Here is a 16,099-nt window from a genome sequence, read left to right on the forward strand (position 1 = left end):
TAATGATGATGATGTTGGAACTAACGTATGACAGGCCGGCAGGAGGAGGAGGGAGGAGGGGACACGGCGAGGTTTATAACACGCGGAGCCGCGTGTGCGCATGCGCAGTGCCGTGCAGCACGAGGCCGGGAGGATGGTGCCGAGGAGCCGCGTGTCGCGCCTGCTGCTGCTGCTGGGGCCGGTGAGTGGTGGCCAAGGGTCGCGTCCGTCATCACCATCATCACCACCATCATCACCACCACGACAACCATACTGACAGTCTTAGAAGATCGGTAGTGGAGTGGTTAGCGCACTGCGCTACGAACCCGGCGACACGGGTTCGATTCGCATTCGGTAACGATTATTTGAACCGGTCCTGGGCCTCCCCTAGGTCGGCTCGGCCTCAAATGAGTACCTGCTGCGGTGTGTAAAACATCGCCACTCAGGCGACAAAGGCTATGGTGCTAGCCACTCGTGTGCCGTGCCGGCCTTAATAGGTGCTCGCTGACAGCACTTGCCCCAACAGTCTGCTCAGGCTATACGGGGTGGGAGGGGGGTGGTGTCTTTGGGTCTTTCGTGCTACTGCTGTGGGTGGCAGCGAGGTGTTGTTTTCGCGTTTACCGTGGTCGTGCCTCGGGGGGCAGCGAGTCGTGAAACGTGGTGGCGATGCTGTTGACGTCAGCGCGATGCGTGCGGTGAATGCTGAGCGGCGAGAGGTGTGGATCATAAGCAGCAGCAGCAGCCCCAGCAGCAACAGCAGCAGCAGCCCCAGCAGCAACAGCAGCAGCAGCCCCAGCAGCAACAGCAGCAGCAGCCCCAGCAGCAACAGCAGCAGCAGCCCCAGCAGCAACAGCAGCAGCAGCCCCAGCAGCAACAGCAGCAGCAGCCCCAGCAGCAACAGCAGCAGCAGCCCCAGCAGCAACAGCAGCAGCAGCAACAGCAGCAGCAGCCCCAGCAGCAACAGCAGCAGCAGCCCCAGCAGCAACAGCAGCAGCAGCAGCAGCAGCAGCAGCCCCAGCAGCAGCAGCAGCAGCCCCAGCAGCAGCAGCAGCCCCAGCAGCAGCAGCAGCAGCAGCCCCAGCAGCAGCAGCAGCCTCAGCAGCAGCAGCAGCAGCAGCCCCAGCAGCAGCAGCAGCCCCAGCAGCCCCAGCAGCAGCAGCCCCAGCAGCAGCAGCAGCAGCCCCAGCCCCAGCAGCAGCCCCAGCAGCCCCAGCAGCAGCAGCCCCAGCAGCAGCAGCAGCAGCCCCAGCAGCAGCAGCAGCAGCCCCAGCAGCAGCAGAAGCAGCCCCAGCAGCCCCAGCAGCAGCAGCAGCCCCAGCAGCCCCAGCAGCAGCAGCCCCAGCAGCAGCAGCAGCAGCCCCAGCAGCAGCAGCAGCAGCAGCCCCAGCAGCAGCAGCAGCAGCCCCAGCAGCAGCAGAAGCAGCCCCAGCAGCAGCCCCAGCAGCAGCAGCAGCAGCAGCCCCAGCAGCAGCAGCAACAGCCCCAGCAGCAGCAGCAGCAGCCCCAGCAGCAGCAGCCCCAGCAGCAGCAGCAGCAGCCCCAGCAGCAGCAGCAGCAGCAGCCCCAGCAGCAGCAGCAGCAGCAGCCCCAGCAGCAGCAGCAGCAGCAGCCCCAGCAGCAGCAGCCCCAGCAGCAGCAGCAGCAGCCCCAGCAGCAGCAGCAGCAGCAGCCCCAGCAGCAGCAGCAGCAGCAGCCCCAGCAGCAGCAGCAGCCCCAGCAGCAGCAGCAGCAGCCCCAGCAGCAGCAGCAGCAGCCCCAGCAGCTGCAGCAGCAGCAGCCCCAGCAGCAGCAGCAGCCCCAGCAGCAGCAGCAGCCCCAGCAGCAGCCCCAGCAGCAGCAGCAGCCCCAGCAGCAGCCCCAGCAGCAGCAGCAGCAGCCCCAGCAGCAGCAGCAGCTTGCCATCATCAAGAGTGAGATGTGATCGTTATCAGCAAGCTCTTCATCAACAGGCTAAACTATGGACCATCATCATCGTCGCTGCCAGCGGATCGTAATATAAATTATCAGGGTGATCTGTAAATACCATTTGTATCATCAATAGCATCCCTTCATCTGTTCGTCATCTGTGTAAACATCAATGACAATCATAACGTGATTCACACCACCTATCGTAAGCATGCAGTAGCATGCGGACGATTATTTTGGTGGTGTGAGGGCCATTACTTTAATCATACTGATCCCTAACTTAAGCATCTTAGCGCATTGTAGGATATCCTCATCCCTGTCCGGACCACGTTGGCCTACAGGACACCACAACCTATAGCATCAACTTTTAACACAACTTAATCACCCCAACAGAAATCGAAGTTGCCATGCTCGCCACGTTATTGGACCATGTTGTGTAATTAGCACTGTTGTTTTGGCAATTGTCAATCTCAATGGCCCTTTCACTTAAAGCGAAATTAAACAATTTATTTTAGTTGATTCGTTATATACCAATATTACTATCAAATTGAAGCGGTCTACTTCTCAAAACGTTGCAATTTGTTGAAACGTTTTTATCTAAACGTTTGCAATTAATTCATCTTAACTCTTGGATCTGGAAGAGAAGTTTAATTGCCGTTTTAACAGACATTCACCATTGTTCAAAACAGCACCTTAAACAAACTTGGCGCTGTGGACATTCCCATCTGACGGCTTCCCTCTGTTAGTCAGGTTCGTGGAATGCACGAAGATGACCCAGAGTAATGTAGAGAGGGGCCACACAATCCCAGCCCAGTACCATTGACCCACGGGGCCCCTGGGGCGTTATACCAGGGGAAAGCCGGCTTATGCAAGGCGAGCAGAGTTGCATCAGCCCACTTCCCCCACCCCGCCTTCCAGCCGCACACCCACCACTTGCAAAAAGGGCCCTCCCCGTCATGATTTAATACACGTTGATTTCCACTTTTATTGGATTGTTATATTAAACCAGTTCTTGATCGATACCACAAACTATTTTGGTATTCCATTTTAAAAGGTGCTTGTGGTTTTTAGGCTTTTGGTTTGATTAAAATGTGTTCACACTCGAAATGAATTTTCTATAAAACGTTAAGGTGTCGCCCGACGTTGACTTGTTAGCGTCGCTGCCAACAATGGAGCTCTAGGAGGTATTTCATTTGGCCGATTCTTCCACACTGACCAAATGTCTTTGAAGAGACAGAAGTATCCACATTTTACACAACCACACATGGTCTGACAATCCACTAAATGGTGTACCCATTTATTTAAGAAAGTTGGCCATTGATTTAGGTGCGCACCAGGAGATCGAACCAGTGACCTGGATTTTAAGTCTAGTGTACTAAACATTAACTCGCAGAAACATCTCGGGCAATCTTCCCATACTGTATAATGCTGTATCCAGGGTGTGGTGGCACAGTGCACGATGAACCTGGCGATCTGAGTTTGATTCCAGGCCTCAGCGAATTATGGCACTTTCTTTAAATAGTGACAAACAGGAAAATGTATTTAGGCCGGTCATCGGTCCCGACCGAATCAACTCGCACTGACCAGCGTGTTGGAATAAGTCAATACAATTATCATGTTAACTGAACGGCTATGGTTTTTTGAAGGGCTATAAATGGTATGTATTTATGGGCAGTTTAGTACTGGAGTACAAAGCACTGCACTGATATTTATGGTCTATAGAGCAAGGGTAGAAAATAGGTGTGATAATTGGGTAACGCTTGTTATTTATTCCTGAATGTGTTTGGCAGACATGTAGGTTATTTTCTCATTGGACATTAATGAACCTTATGAAGGGACCCCGGGGTCCCGAATAAACGGAAGTCAAAATCGTAATTCATTTATTTTTGGCGACTCCGTCCCACCTCGCACATAAACGCCGCGACCCACGTGGCGCGAATCATTCTGTTGTCATTCGTTGCCAAAATTGCCGTAGTCATAAACAAAACTTTGATTAGCGCATCGTGTAGAGCTCGTCGAGAGGAATAGGTTGCCGTACCATTCACCTTCAGCAGACATACAATGACGTCGCAACGCAGTTTATGCGAGAGGTTAAAACATTTGAACCTTATGGCGGGACCCCATAAGCCCCCGGCTCTCGCATAAACATATTATAATGTAAACAAAAACCTTGCTCTTTTTCACCAATGGGTTTGAAGGATGGTGGCAAGTGTTGTCTTGTTAAACTATGCCTTGAAAACTGAAAACTACTTGCCTGCAGTCAGTGCCGGATTAAGGCACGGGGGCTTTAGGAGGGCCTCCAGAGATTAAGTGAAAAGTTATTTCATTTGTGAATGCTGACTTTTTATTTGTTGGTAGCCTTGTAAAATTAAATTACTTTTCCTTTGGAAAATATTACTGGGGACCTCACAGTACCTGTAGCCCAGGGGCCTACAAAATCTTAATCCGGCCCTGCCTGCAGTACCTCTATTTAAATACCTAATCGAGAAAATAATTTACACCTGTCAATCATCGTGTTTCTCAGTGTGGATTTGTGAACACACTTTGTAAACAGTACATAAAATAGTACATGTTTTCAATGCGCTGTTCATATTGTAACAAGTGTTTATACTAGTGTTATTCTACAGAGTAGTGGGTCGCCGCTCTTATCCGCATTGATACGAGTGGTATGCGAGGATTATGGCTTAACCGCAAATAAATACCTATCAGCACAGATGCATACGGACAAGAGAAGTATTATCAAACAGGAGGAATTAACGGTGCAACGCATCTCATCTGTTAAATATCTGCAGGTAATAGGGTTGTCAATAAAGAATTAAAGCTTTCGTGACTGCATACAATTACTCATTGGTTCTTTCGGTAAGGTCACTTATGTAGAAATACATACGTGACTTTACCGAAAGAACCAATGAGTAATAGGGTTGTCATCGATTGATCCTGGCTGCAGACATTGGTAGGTCACAATATAATAATGAAGATAAGAGAGCAGTTTCACTGTATTATGCATTCCGTTATGACAAATTAATCTTATGGAGGTAACCCGGGGTACCATAGTACCCCGGCTCTCGCATAATGTCCGTGATGCAGTCATTTTTAGTCTGTTGATGGTCAATGATGCGGAAATCGACTCATCTCGACGAGATGTACACGATGGTGCATCCGAGCGTTCAGGGTTCCAGCGCAATCGTCCTCGCTGCGTTTCGACATCGCGGAGTGTGGCACTGATTTCGGATTGATTGGTACCCCAGTCGCGGAGTTAATTTACACCCCTGGAAAAAATAGTGTCCCATGAATTAAATATTTCATTGCCTCGGCCATTTAGTATTATTTGGTACCCCGGGGTACTGCCATAAGGATCAAATAAAGTACTTGAGTCGTGTAGGCAGTTTGAACAGCTTTGGATAAGACTTATGATCCTGATGGAGTGCATCCGCTTGTTTAGTTCTTCTGGGCATTCGTCCTTGCTGCTGTGCTTGGACGACATGACAACAGAATGATCTGCGCCAGGTGGGTCGCAACGTTTGTGTGCGGTGGGACGGAGTCACTAAAAAATAATAAATTAATTACGATTTCGAATTCCGTTTATTCGAGACCCCGGGGTCCCACCATAAGGTTCATTTGTGTCTTTGGTTCTTTCGGTAAAGTCACGTAGAATGAGAATACAACACAAGCGGCCTTCATCAGGCCGCTTGTGTTGTGGCCGAAACGTCGTGAGAATATTATTGTGTTATTTTATTTTATCAATTTATTATTTTATTCTCATTCTACGTGACTTTACCGAAAGAACCAAAGAAGATGAATCCTTGCAGTCACGAAAGCTTTAAATCGAAATTCATTTGTGTCCTTCATCACCCACGTGGCTGGTGGCACCACACCCTCCCCTCGAGCCACCAATCACAAGTGCTCATTGGCCAAGCCCCCTGGGGATGATATGCATGCGTTTTGTGTTGCGATTTACGAAGTTTCCAATTTCCCTCTTTCAAGTAGAATATATTACACCATTTACATACACAAAGTAATATACAAAAATATTACATCTCTAACACTGCAGCAACATTCAGTGGTCTGGACGATACTGCATTCACCAGCCTGTCCTGAGCAGTGTGGTGAAGTATGGCCACATAACTCCTATGGTCCACAGGAGGCCCTCATCCAATAGTAGATTTATAAAAGGCCTGTATATGTACCTACTAAATGCATGCATTTGAAAAAATACACTTTTATGTGTAAATAATTGTCTGGGTCCAGAAGAGGATTGTTTTTTTATTACTAATATAATGAGCCAATAATGTCTGTGTGTAACGTGCGTAATGTCACTCCACATCGACCAGCCCCCCTCATTAATAATCATGAACAGGTGGGGTCCTCCACATGCCCCCCCCCCGTCATTAATAATCATGAACAGGTGGGGTCCTCCACATGCCCCCCCTCGTCATTAATAATCATGAACGGGTGACGTCACTCCACAGTATGCGATGACTATCAACAAGTCGCAGGATCAGACTTTTGAAAATTTGGGTATTTATCTCAATGAACCCGTATTTTCCCATGGCCAGTTGTACGTGGCTCTGTCTAGATCAAAATATTCTCAGTGGATCACAGTGTTCATCAACAATAGTCAACTACAGGGAAACCTTTTGGACAGTGATAAGAGATTCACACAAAATATCGTATATCGAGAAATCTTCCAAAGACCTTAATTTCATTTCATAATCTTTGGTTCTTTCGGTAAAGTCATGTAGAATGAGAATAAAATAATAAATTGATAATATAAAATAACACAATAATATTCTCACGACGTTTCGGCCACAACACAAGCGGCCTTCATCAGGTGAAGGGGGGGAAAGAACCAAAGAAGATGAACCTTTGCAGTCACGAAAGCTTTAAATCGAAATTCATTTCATAAGTTAAGAAAAATGTCTTTACGTGCTACATTTTCTAACGAAATTAACAATCACAATAAAACGTAAATTTACATGTTTAATATTACAGCTTCCGTCCTAGGACGGGCTAACAAGCTAGTGTGATATAATTATCCTCTTGGCTTTATCAATGTTAAACTTTGAATTAATTTGCTATAAAACAAATTTTAACTCCTTGATTTTATACTCTATAGTTTAGAGTTTTGCAGATGGTCATTAACCGACCGAGCCTTTTGTGCCACTTTGTTAGGATGTGCAGTGGTCAAGGGTTATGTGGATTGCACCGTTTTGACGTGCATGTGAAATGTGACGTTATTTTCAATTCACAAGCGCAGGCTCAGGAAAACAAATAACCTTATCTCAGTTTGTATTGGACCCAAATTCAGTGTTGACCATTCTGTTCATGGCATATGCTAATTGGTAACAGAAAAAAACACCATTTAATAGGAAAAGGATGTTGAGAAAGATATATGCAATGCCTCTGATGAATTGGTGTAAGTTTCATATGAGAAGAATGGTGCTATTGGTTTTTCATATGTTAAGTACGGTATTTTACAAATTATAAGGGACGTGTCAAAGTGTTTCATTGTCCTGTGAGAAGTTTGAAACGAAAATTGAAGGATTAAAATCACCTTAATCTACTGAGCAGTAGCTTGTGAGAAAATGTCAATTATATAAATGCATTCTCATAACGAGTGTTATTGTGATTCACAACACGGATTATTTGATCAAACTTGTTGCTGTGAAGTTGCATTGCTTTCTTTACAGATAAGTTGACCTTTGACATTACCTTGAGCTTGATTTTATAGACAGATTATGCAGCAGTTTGTACTGGCTGCATAAAAGTTGTGTAAAGTTACGTTGATATGCGCTTGCTCTCTAAAGCACTTTTCTCCTGAATTGTGTTATCATATTGGGGCAAAAGAGCAACATCTTATCTATTGCAACAACAGTTTCTTACACATGACGTGTATTGCCGACATGATATGCATGGTAATAAAATGAGCGTTTTAACAAAAGGTTTTTTTTTTTTATAACAGATTAATATATACATTTTATATGTAGTGTTGAATAAAATGTGGTGTCAAATATTCCACAGTTTTCTAATTTTACCTGTTTGGTGGTTTATTTATGCATTTTTTCACCTACCAATTAGTACCTAAAACATGGAGAAAACAAGTTCAGATTTTCGCAGTCAAGTAGAAAACTATTTGTAGTCCATGGATTGTTGATTAAGGATGCATCAGTTACATTGTGTAATCATGCAGAATGTGTGTTAACTATTTTTTAAATCATGCTTTGATCTTATTCCCATGTTACTTGACTTTTATACATAGTGTGAAGCAGTAATGCACATTTATAAGATACATCATGGGACCTCCTTTGCCAGTACCAAAATATGAGAATAGGTTTTCCCTTTTTTTCTGGAAACAATACAGGTGTTAAGATGTTAAAACACGAAGCTGAAACCTTTTACAAGGAATCATGTCTGCATTAACCACAATGCTTGTGGTCAGAGTGCAAACAAAACACATACTCTGATAATATATGCCTTGTCTTTGAAACTGATTGGCCCACACCAGAGACATCTTTCTTTCGAGCCTAGTCTCAAAACGGTGTTAGACCAGAGGACGCCAAAAGGCGTACAGCGCTCTGGTCTAACACTGTTTTTAGACGAGACTCAAAAGAAAGCTGTCTCTGGTGTGGACCAATCAGTTTCAAAGACAATGCATATATTATCAGAGCACGTTTTTTGTTTGCATTCTGACCACAAGTATTGTGATTAATCCAGACATGATTCCTTGTTAAAGGTTTTAGTTTGGTGTTTTAACATCTTAAAACCTGTTTTGTTGCCAGAAAAAAGGGGAAAACGTAATCTCATTTATAAGATACTTAAGTATTTTTTTTTTTATCAAAGGAGCAGTTCTCATGCCTTTGAAAGCTGAGTGATTAATAATCTCAATTATTTGGGTCCTATAGGTTTACATTTTTATAGTGTAGCAGTTAGCGAATTAAAAAGAAATGCAATGACTAGGATCCATGATCTAATTCACCTTCTGATTAGCACCTTGGGAATGGAAATTAGTATTTCTTAATGAAAGTTTGTTCATGAACGCCACCAAATTTATATCTGGTAATTACAACCGTGTGCTGTACCGTCCACCTTCTGCAGCCAGTAAAAGAATGCTGCCGTACATCGCTGGCATGGCTAGCATCACGTGGCCAGCACACACAGGCATGGTCAAGCGTGGCCGAGGGGCCTGGCTGGACCGGCCAGGAGAGCCTGGTGGACAGCGATCCCGAGATGTGGGCACTCGTGCAAGCTGAGAAGGACCGCCAGTGCCGTGGACTGGAGCTCATTGCATCGGAGGTACTCGTGAGACTCCTGAGTTTGTGGGTGTGATATTGGCTTGCACATGCTGCGGGCTCAAGCGAGTTATGTTTAATTTATTACAACAACCCAAAGGTTGATCACATTCATATTTTTATTTTTTGTTGTATTTGCAGAATTTCTGCAGTAAGGCTGCACTGGAAGCTCTTGGCTCCTGCTTGAACAACAAGTACTCTGAGGGTTATCCAGGAAAGAGGTAAATTGAATGTTGTGTTGACATGTTTTTTGGTTGTTTTGAAAAACATTAAATGTTTAAGAAACAAGACCTATACTTATAGCTCATGTTTTTTTGGCTTGTACCACGTATTTTTTGGCATAACGTACAACATTTTGTTCAATGTTTTGGGATCCTGTTTATGGAACTGTTGAGCGAAACAGACATCATGCCAAACAATACCCAGTAGAGCTCGGAAACACTGGATAGCTTTCCAGCACAACTGCGATAGTAAATGCACGTACTTTACAGTGCGTCTTCTCTACATGTTACAAAATATCATTGAGGGATTTTTGGTTAGTTGGATATGCATGCCAGAATTGTTTGATCCTTTTTTATGCACATCCATGTTGTCCAATTGTAGGTACTACGGCGGAGCAGAGGTAGTGGACAAGATTGAACTGCTGTGCCAGCGGAGGGCTCTAGACGCATACAGGCTGGACCCAGAGAAATGGGGTGTCAATGTGCAGCCTTACTCTGGCTCGCCGGCAAATTTCGCCGCCTACACGGCTCTTCTTCAGCCGCACGACCGCATCATGGGGTTGGACCTGCCCGATGGCGGACAGTACGAGATGCAGCTCTTTGCGGTGCACACCATTGTCGACATATGCACATTATCTTCTTGGTTCTTTTTTATTTTTATTATGTTTTATTTTTATTATTTTATTTCCATTCTACGTGACTTTACCGAAAGAACCAAGAAGATGAATCCCTGCAGTCACGAAAGCTTTAAATCGAAAAATGTGCACATTAATCTGAATGCAGTGTCTGCCAAATAGTGTTTCAGAAGTCGCTCCATATTGCCTCTGCTCTGATTACATTAATGCTTGGCTTGCTTTCAAATATTGAAACGCTGTTAGAGTGTAAATTTTGACTTAAAACTTTCGTGACTGCAGGAATTCATATTCTTGGTTCTTTCAATAAAGTCACGTAGATAGGAAAAAAGAAAAGAAATAAAGATAAAAGCAAAAAAACCACGATATCAGGCGGATGAAGACCGCTTGTGTTGCGATCGAAACGTCCGCCTGATGAAGACCGCTTGTGTTGCGATCGAAACGTCGTTGGTTTTTTGCTTTATTTTTATTTTCCGTCTACGTGACTTTACCGAAAGAACCAAGAATATCCTGTTACAGTGTGCCTCATAACAATATTTGAAAAATAATGACGGTACCAGTTTTGCAGATTGTATCTCAGCGATGTCTCTTATTTCAGCTTGACACATGGATACATGACGGATACCAAGCGCATATCCGCGACTTCCATTTTCTTTGAGTCAATGCCGTATCGGCTCAACGTGAGTAGTGCATAGAAATATAGGGTTTATCTAAAATAATGCAGTGTTCTTTTTATTTGAAAATGTAGCCTTGACTCCTAATTTGTATACTAATGCAAGCCATGTGTACCATTTACAACCCTGCGTGTGCTACAGCCGGCCACAGGTCTGATTGATTACGATCGTCTAGAGGAGAATGCACGACTCTTTCGGCCACGGCTCATCATCGCCGGGACCAGTGCATACGCACGCCTTATAGATTACGAGCGCATGCGCAAGGTGAGACAAAGGCCTGCAAGTTCCATCACTTCACCTCAACAGGACACATACTACGCATTACTTTCACATTTTGAAGATTTTAGTTTTTAAAATTCTGAGCTGCACAAAGTGATTCCTAACCTTGCTGTTTTCTCAACCTGTTCCTGCTGTGATGCAATCAGATCTGTGATGGCTTGAAGGCATATTTGCTGGCAGATATGGCTCACATCAGTGGGCTGGTAGCATCTGGCGTTATCCCCTCCCCATTTGAGCATGCTGACGTGGTAACCACGACCACACACAAGACACTGCGTGGCGCTAGGTAAGTGTGGTCTTGCAATTATAAATGTGCATGCACGTGTGTGTCCGGCCGCAGACCTCATTACAATTTTCACTCAACCATGGGCTCCGTGTGTCCCTGTGGTTAATTATATTAGCGATATTTAATTAATTTGAGTACTAAAGTCAACTAATTATCTCTACTGCGGGTGCTGAAGGTCAACTTCACCGTTATATTTATGACTCACTAGAATGAAATGTATCTGTGAAAATAGCAGGGTGCTAGAATATAAAACGTCTCCTAATTAGAAACATCTCAAATTGATTGTTAGCACTTATAAATGGAAAATAATGCATTTTGTGAGTTTGACACACAAAACGGTCTTCTGATGTTTTTTTATCCCCCCCCCCCAGAGCTGGAATGATCTTCTTTCGAAAGGGAGTAAAGGAGGTTAACAAGAAGACTGGAAACCAGATTATGTACGATTTAGAAGACCGCATAAATTTTTCGGTCTTCCCGTCACTTCAGGGTGGTCCCCATAACCACGCTATCGCTGCCGTGGCTGTAGCTCTAAAGCAGGTGCGGCATCCAGACAACAGCATTACTCCTCTGCACTGTCACAAGGAATGCACATTTTTGAGAATCATTTTCAACATACCTATTGCTTTCTAGGCAGCGGATCCCATGTTCCGGGAGTACCAGACACAAGTCTTGAAGAACGCCAAAGCTATGGCAGCAGCTCTGCTTCACAAAGGATATACATTGGTGTCAGGTTCGTTGGGTTTAACCTCATATTTTAAACAACATACCATTTTCATTTGAAGGGTTAAATGAACACTGCTTTTAATGCTGTTTTTGTGTTTGGTCCTGTTATGTTTGCCTTTTCATATTCCACAAGATGGGCAACAGTTTTCTTCGTGGCCTTGCATTACAAATTGGTATTTTTGGTTTTGTTCAATATCAAAAAATGATAATTGACGTTGTTTAGTAGTGTTTAGGGAAGACCAGTCGATACTATTGAATGAAAATGCTTTTTATTTGCAGGAGGAACTGATAATCACTTGGTGCTGGTTGACCTGCGGCCAAAGCAGATGGACGGAGCACGGGCCGAGAGGGTGCTGGAGCTGGTCTCGATCACTGCCAATAAGAACACTTGCCCGGGTGACAAGAGTGCACTCACACCGGGTGGGCTGCGGCTGGGTAAGCCAAGTCTTTTTTTATGCAATGTGGACTCCGTTGGGTATCTAACACAGATATGTGGAAATACGTTTGAATGCTGTGCACCGGCTAGAGTCCTGTGTAATGTTTAAAACCGACAAAATCCTTTCATTTTAGGTGTCCCTGCATTGACGTCTCGCCAGTTTAAGGAAGCGGACTTTGAAAAAGTGGTGGACTTCATTGACGAAGGAATTGCCATTGCCAGCGATGTGAAGAAAAAAACAGGTTTGTAAAAATAAACAAGTCCTATTTGTTTTGTATACTCATAAACTGTTTGCAACCATTCGAAAAAAAGTGATAATAGAAATCAGAATGCGATGGCATATGGCATCAATAAAGGGATAAAACATTATTTAGTAAATTGGAAATGTGGCCCTCGGAGAACAAGATGGAACAATAACAACATAAATAAGTATAAAATTAGTGGAGTAAATGTATGCAGATCTCTAGAAAATAAAGATAAGGATGGTGGTCCCAAATTCACACTAGAAGTAACCTCCATTTCTCTTAGTACGAAAAAAAGAGGAAATCATTTTCAAAATGAAAAGTAACATAGTATTCCTTAAGAAGAGTTTTCAACGAGTGCATATTACCCACAATGGAATTTAGATCAGTATGGAGGGATGTGTGCTTGGTATTGCATTGAGAGGCAGAAGAACACGTGGATTGGGTAACAAACACATATATATATTGGTAAGAAAAGGGAGTTTGGGCAGGACACCACGAGAAGGGATGATGGCCAATGGATGAGACTGATGGAATGGTAGCTAAAGAAGAGAGCACGCTCACGGAGGATGATCAACACAGATGGAGTTGGTGAGATCAGCTCATGTGAAGGACGGTCAGGAATGGTGTCACACTTGTCATCCAGCAGTGGATATATCATGGCTGCTTATGACGGTATAACCCTGCTACCAAATGCCCACATGACTTGAATTGACACTTGAGTAGATATAGTTTTCCCCTAGTCTTGTTTTCTTCTCCCTTGATATCGAGAATAGATATCGACCATCGTGGAGATGCAGCGATGACATCAGCTTATGCGCATGTGTGAGATGAATTAAGACATCCCAGAACTGTGGGATGGTGACTGGGTGGGGAGGCATTTATCCAGCAGTGGATTGAGCATAGCTGCCGATGATACTAATATACTAAAACATCTAATGAATGTGTTTAATGATAAAGGAGTTTTACCTGGTTGGCATTTGTACTGATAATTATGTGTTGGTTACTCTTGCAGTAAACTTGAAGGAGTTCCGAGCCAACCTACTGTCTGACGGCGAGACCATGGCACGTGTCACAGAGCTGAAGGTGCAAGTGGAGAAGTTTGCACGCAGATTTCCCATGCCAGGGTTTGATGACCATTGAGGTCTGAAACAAGATAAGGGGAGGATATGTTAACAGATGCCGCTTCATGTCATGACAAATGAGCACAGTTCCCACTCATTTACCATAACCTACATTTACAATTCAATTTTTTTTAAAGCTTGATGTTTGATATGCGTTTAACATCTATCACCAGCAAGTTTCAGAAACTGATTTAGAATTTGTAAGTGAAAGTGTTAGTAAGATCACTTATAATTAAGCTCATGAGTGACGCTTTATAAGAAATTTAAAATGCATTAACGTATTTGGGCATTACAGAGTTTATTTTTTAATGTAATTCTAATGCAATAGAGAAGGTGATATTTGAAATTTTTCATAGCTCATCCATATTGACCCTTACTGCTCCATAATAAAACACACACTTATGTGGGTGAACAGAAATTGTTGCTGCATAACAAGCTAGGCATTTTTTTTTAAACTCATCAAGATAACTTACTGTATTAACAAAGACACGTGATAAAACACGCATCCGAATGTAAAACACATTACGATTGATGGTTTTGCGTTCAAAGTAATCCATCCAGTGCTTTACTAAAAGTTGCAATTGTTTTATTGTTTCGTTCTTGGCTTGTGCTGATATTAAATTGCAGTTAGTATATAGACCTATGCAAACGTTCAATACATGTATGCACTTCATATAATGTGCATACATGTTTAGAGATGCAGTTCCCATAGTAGTTTTCATCTTGAAGAGTTAACTTAATCTGTACCGTTCATGTATTGTAGTGCAATACATTAGCAGGTGAAATGTCAATGTAAAAATACATGTAATACAATCATGATTTCATGGAAACAACACATTAATACCAACATGAAAACATGGTTTTGTTTAAAAGGTTGAATCAAGTTTTAGGTGATACGACGGTGGATCATTTTAGCCCAGCATCCATGATATGAGAACGAAATTCCTAAGGTTCGCCTTACGAGCCGGATAAAAATACTGGCTACTTAGGAGAGATTGCCATTTGTACGTGTTTAAATGCATATTGACGAATGCCATGCAAATAAAATTATGAAATGCGTCATTGTGTTGTTCTTGTAAGAGATGTATAAATTGGGAATTGCTTTGTCATTTCTGTGTGTACTTTACATTGAAGTTATTTAATGGTACAGTGACATAAACAACTTTTCGTAAACCTTGGATTTGCACAACCATCAACATGACCAATTTGCATCCATGCGCGCTAAGCCCGAATAATTAGATTTTACATTAACCTTTGCTCATTAGGCGTGTAATGATTATAATTATTCAGTTCGTCAAGTATGGCAATCTCTGCACTCATGGTACATGTATAATAGAGTTGTGCATTTAAGAATTGATTTATGCTTTTTTTGGCTGTCAGAAATTAGTACCAACCAACAGGGTTGTATGAGGTGGTACAAATACTGTAAATTAAACTTAAATTGTGATCGTAAAATTGAGCATGTAAGGATGCATCAACGGAATGATTTAAATACATTCTTGGCCTCGCAATGCGTACATCGAATTGTGTGCATGAGAATAGATTTTATTTAATTTAGCAAATTCGGATAATTTTACATATGGAACGCACACTCAAATTCTAGAGTAGTTGCTGTACAATAGTACTAAACTGCCTGGCCCGTGACATTTTCTTTGCAGTCGGAAGACGACTAACAAGCCATCTGCTTTGGACGCTGTTAATTTTTTAGTTGATTTTCTGCTTCTTGCCCATGCACAGCCCCCAAATGAAAAATATGCACGAATATAAATTGGCGTCTGGACAAGGCATAATTTGTCTGGTCACCAGTTACTGCACTCCGGATATGAGCATAGGATAGTGTATTAAAAATGTGGATTCCTATATGCAGGTTACGATTGATCAAATTTCCAAAAGTGGTTGGTGGGGGGGGGATAATATATGCTCTCAAACCTGATATTTGGTCAAATAAGAGGAAGGGCTTCTAATAATATGGACAACTGCAAATAGCAACGCATAATGGGTGATATTGCCTCAATGTGATAAATATGCACTTTGACATCGTGTAAAAGTGCATTTTACCATGGGAAGCCAAACTCGAGAAACTACTTTTGAATGAGGGTCATGCTACAGTGGGATATTTGGCCAATTCCAAGCGTGTTTCGCTTCATGTGTGAGGAAACCTCCCGTACCCGGAAAAAAAACCGAGGCAAGCTCCGCAGAGAGAGATTCAATAATCCATTGCTCTCCTGACATTTTTTGGCTATCCCGCAGCCAGTCCCAACCATAAATGTAAATTATTTTATCCAGGAGAGATACATTTACCCCCCCCC

At 43.3% G+C, this 16,099-nt stretch overlaps 1 protein-coding gene across 1 annotated transcript; it reads left to right on the plus strand.

Moving 5' to 3' along the window:
• The first annotated feature begins 72 nt into the window (after window positions 1-72).
• Window positions 73-14,852, plus strand: SHMT2 (serine hydroxymethyltransferase 2). Its single transcript, XM_032945915.2, has 12 exons — window positions 73-181; window positions 8,980-9,177; window positions 9,315-9,394; window positions 9,777-9,977; window positions 10,625-10,706; window positions 10,842-10,964; window positions 11,126-11,265; window positions 11,637-11,802; window positions 11,896-11,995; window positions 12,268-12,423; window positions 12,559-12,666; window positions 13,682-14,852. Exons 1-12 carry the CDS (start codon window positions 101-103, stop codon window positions 13,807-13,809), a joined length of 1,563 nt encoding a protein of 520 aa, XP_032801806.2. The 5' UTR covers window positions 73-100; the 3' UTR covers window positions 13,810-14,852.
• Window positions 14,853-16,099: the final 1,247 nt, after the last annotated feature.

This window comes from Petromyzon marinus, chromosome 4 (assembly GCF_048934315.1).
Source record: "Petromyzon marinus isolate PM22_M1 ecotype Great Lakes invasive population chromosome 4, UKy_Petmar_22M1.pri1.0, whole genome shotgun sequence".
NCBI lineage: Eukaryota > Metazoa > Chordata > Hyperoartia > Petromyzontiformes > Petromyzontidae > Petromyzon > Petromyzon marinus.

Excerpts from the sequence above, each read along its gene's own strand:
- SHMT2 (XM_032945915.2), top strand. The coding sequence starts at position 101 with ATGCGCAGTGCCGTGCAGCACGAGGCCGGGAGGATGGTGCCGAGGAGC. Across the intron at positions 12,424-12,558 it reads ACCGGGTGGGCTGCGGCTGG|GTGTCCCTGCATTGACGTCT; the intron begins GTAAGCCAAGTC and ends CTTTCATTTTAG. Across the intron at positions 12,667-13,681 it reads CGATGTGAAGAAAAAAACAG|TAAACTTGAAGGAGTTCCGA; the intron begins GTTTGTAAAAAT and ends TTACTCTTGCAG.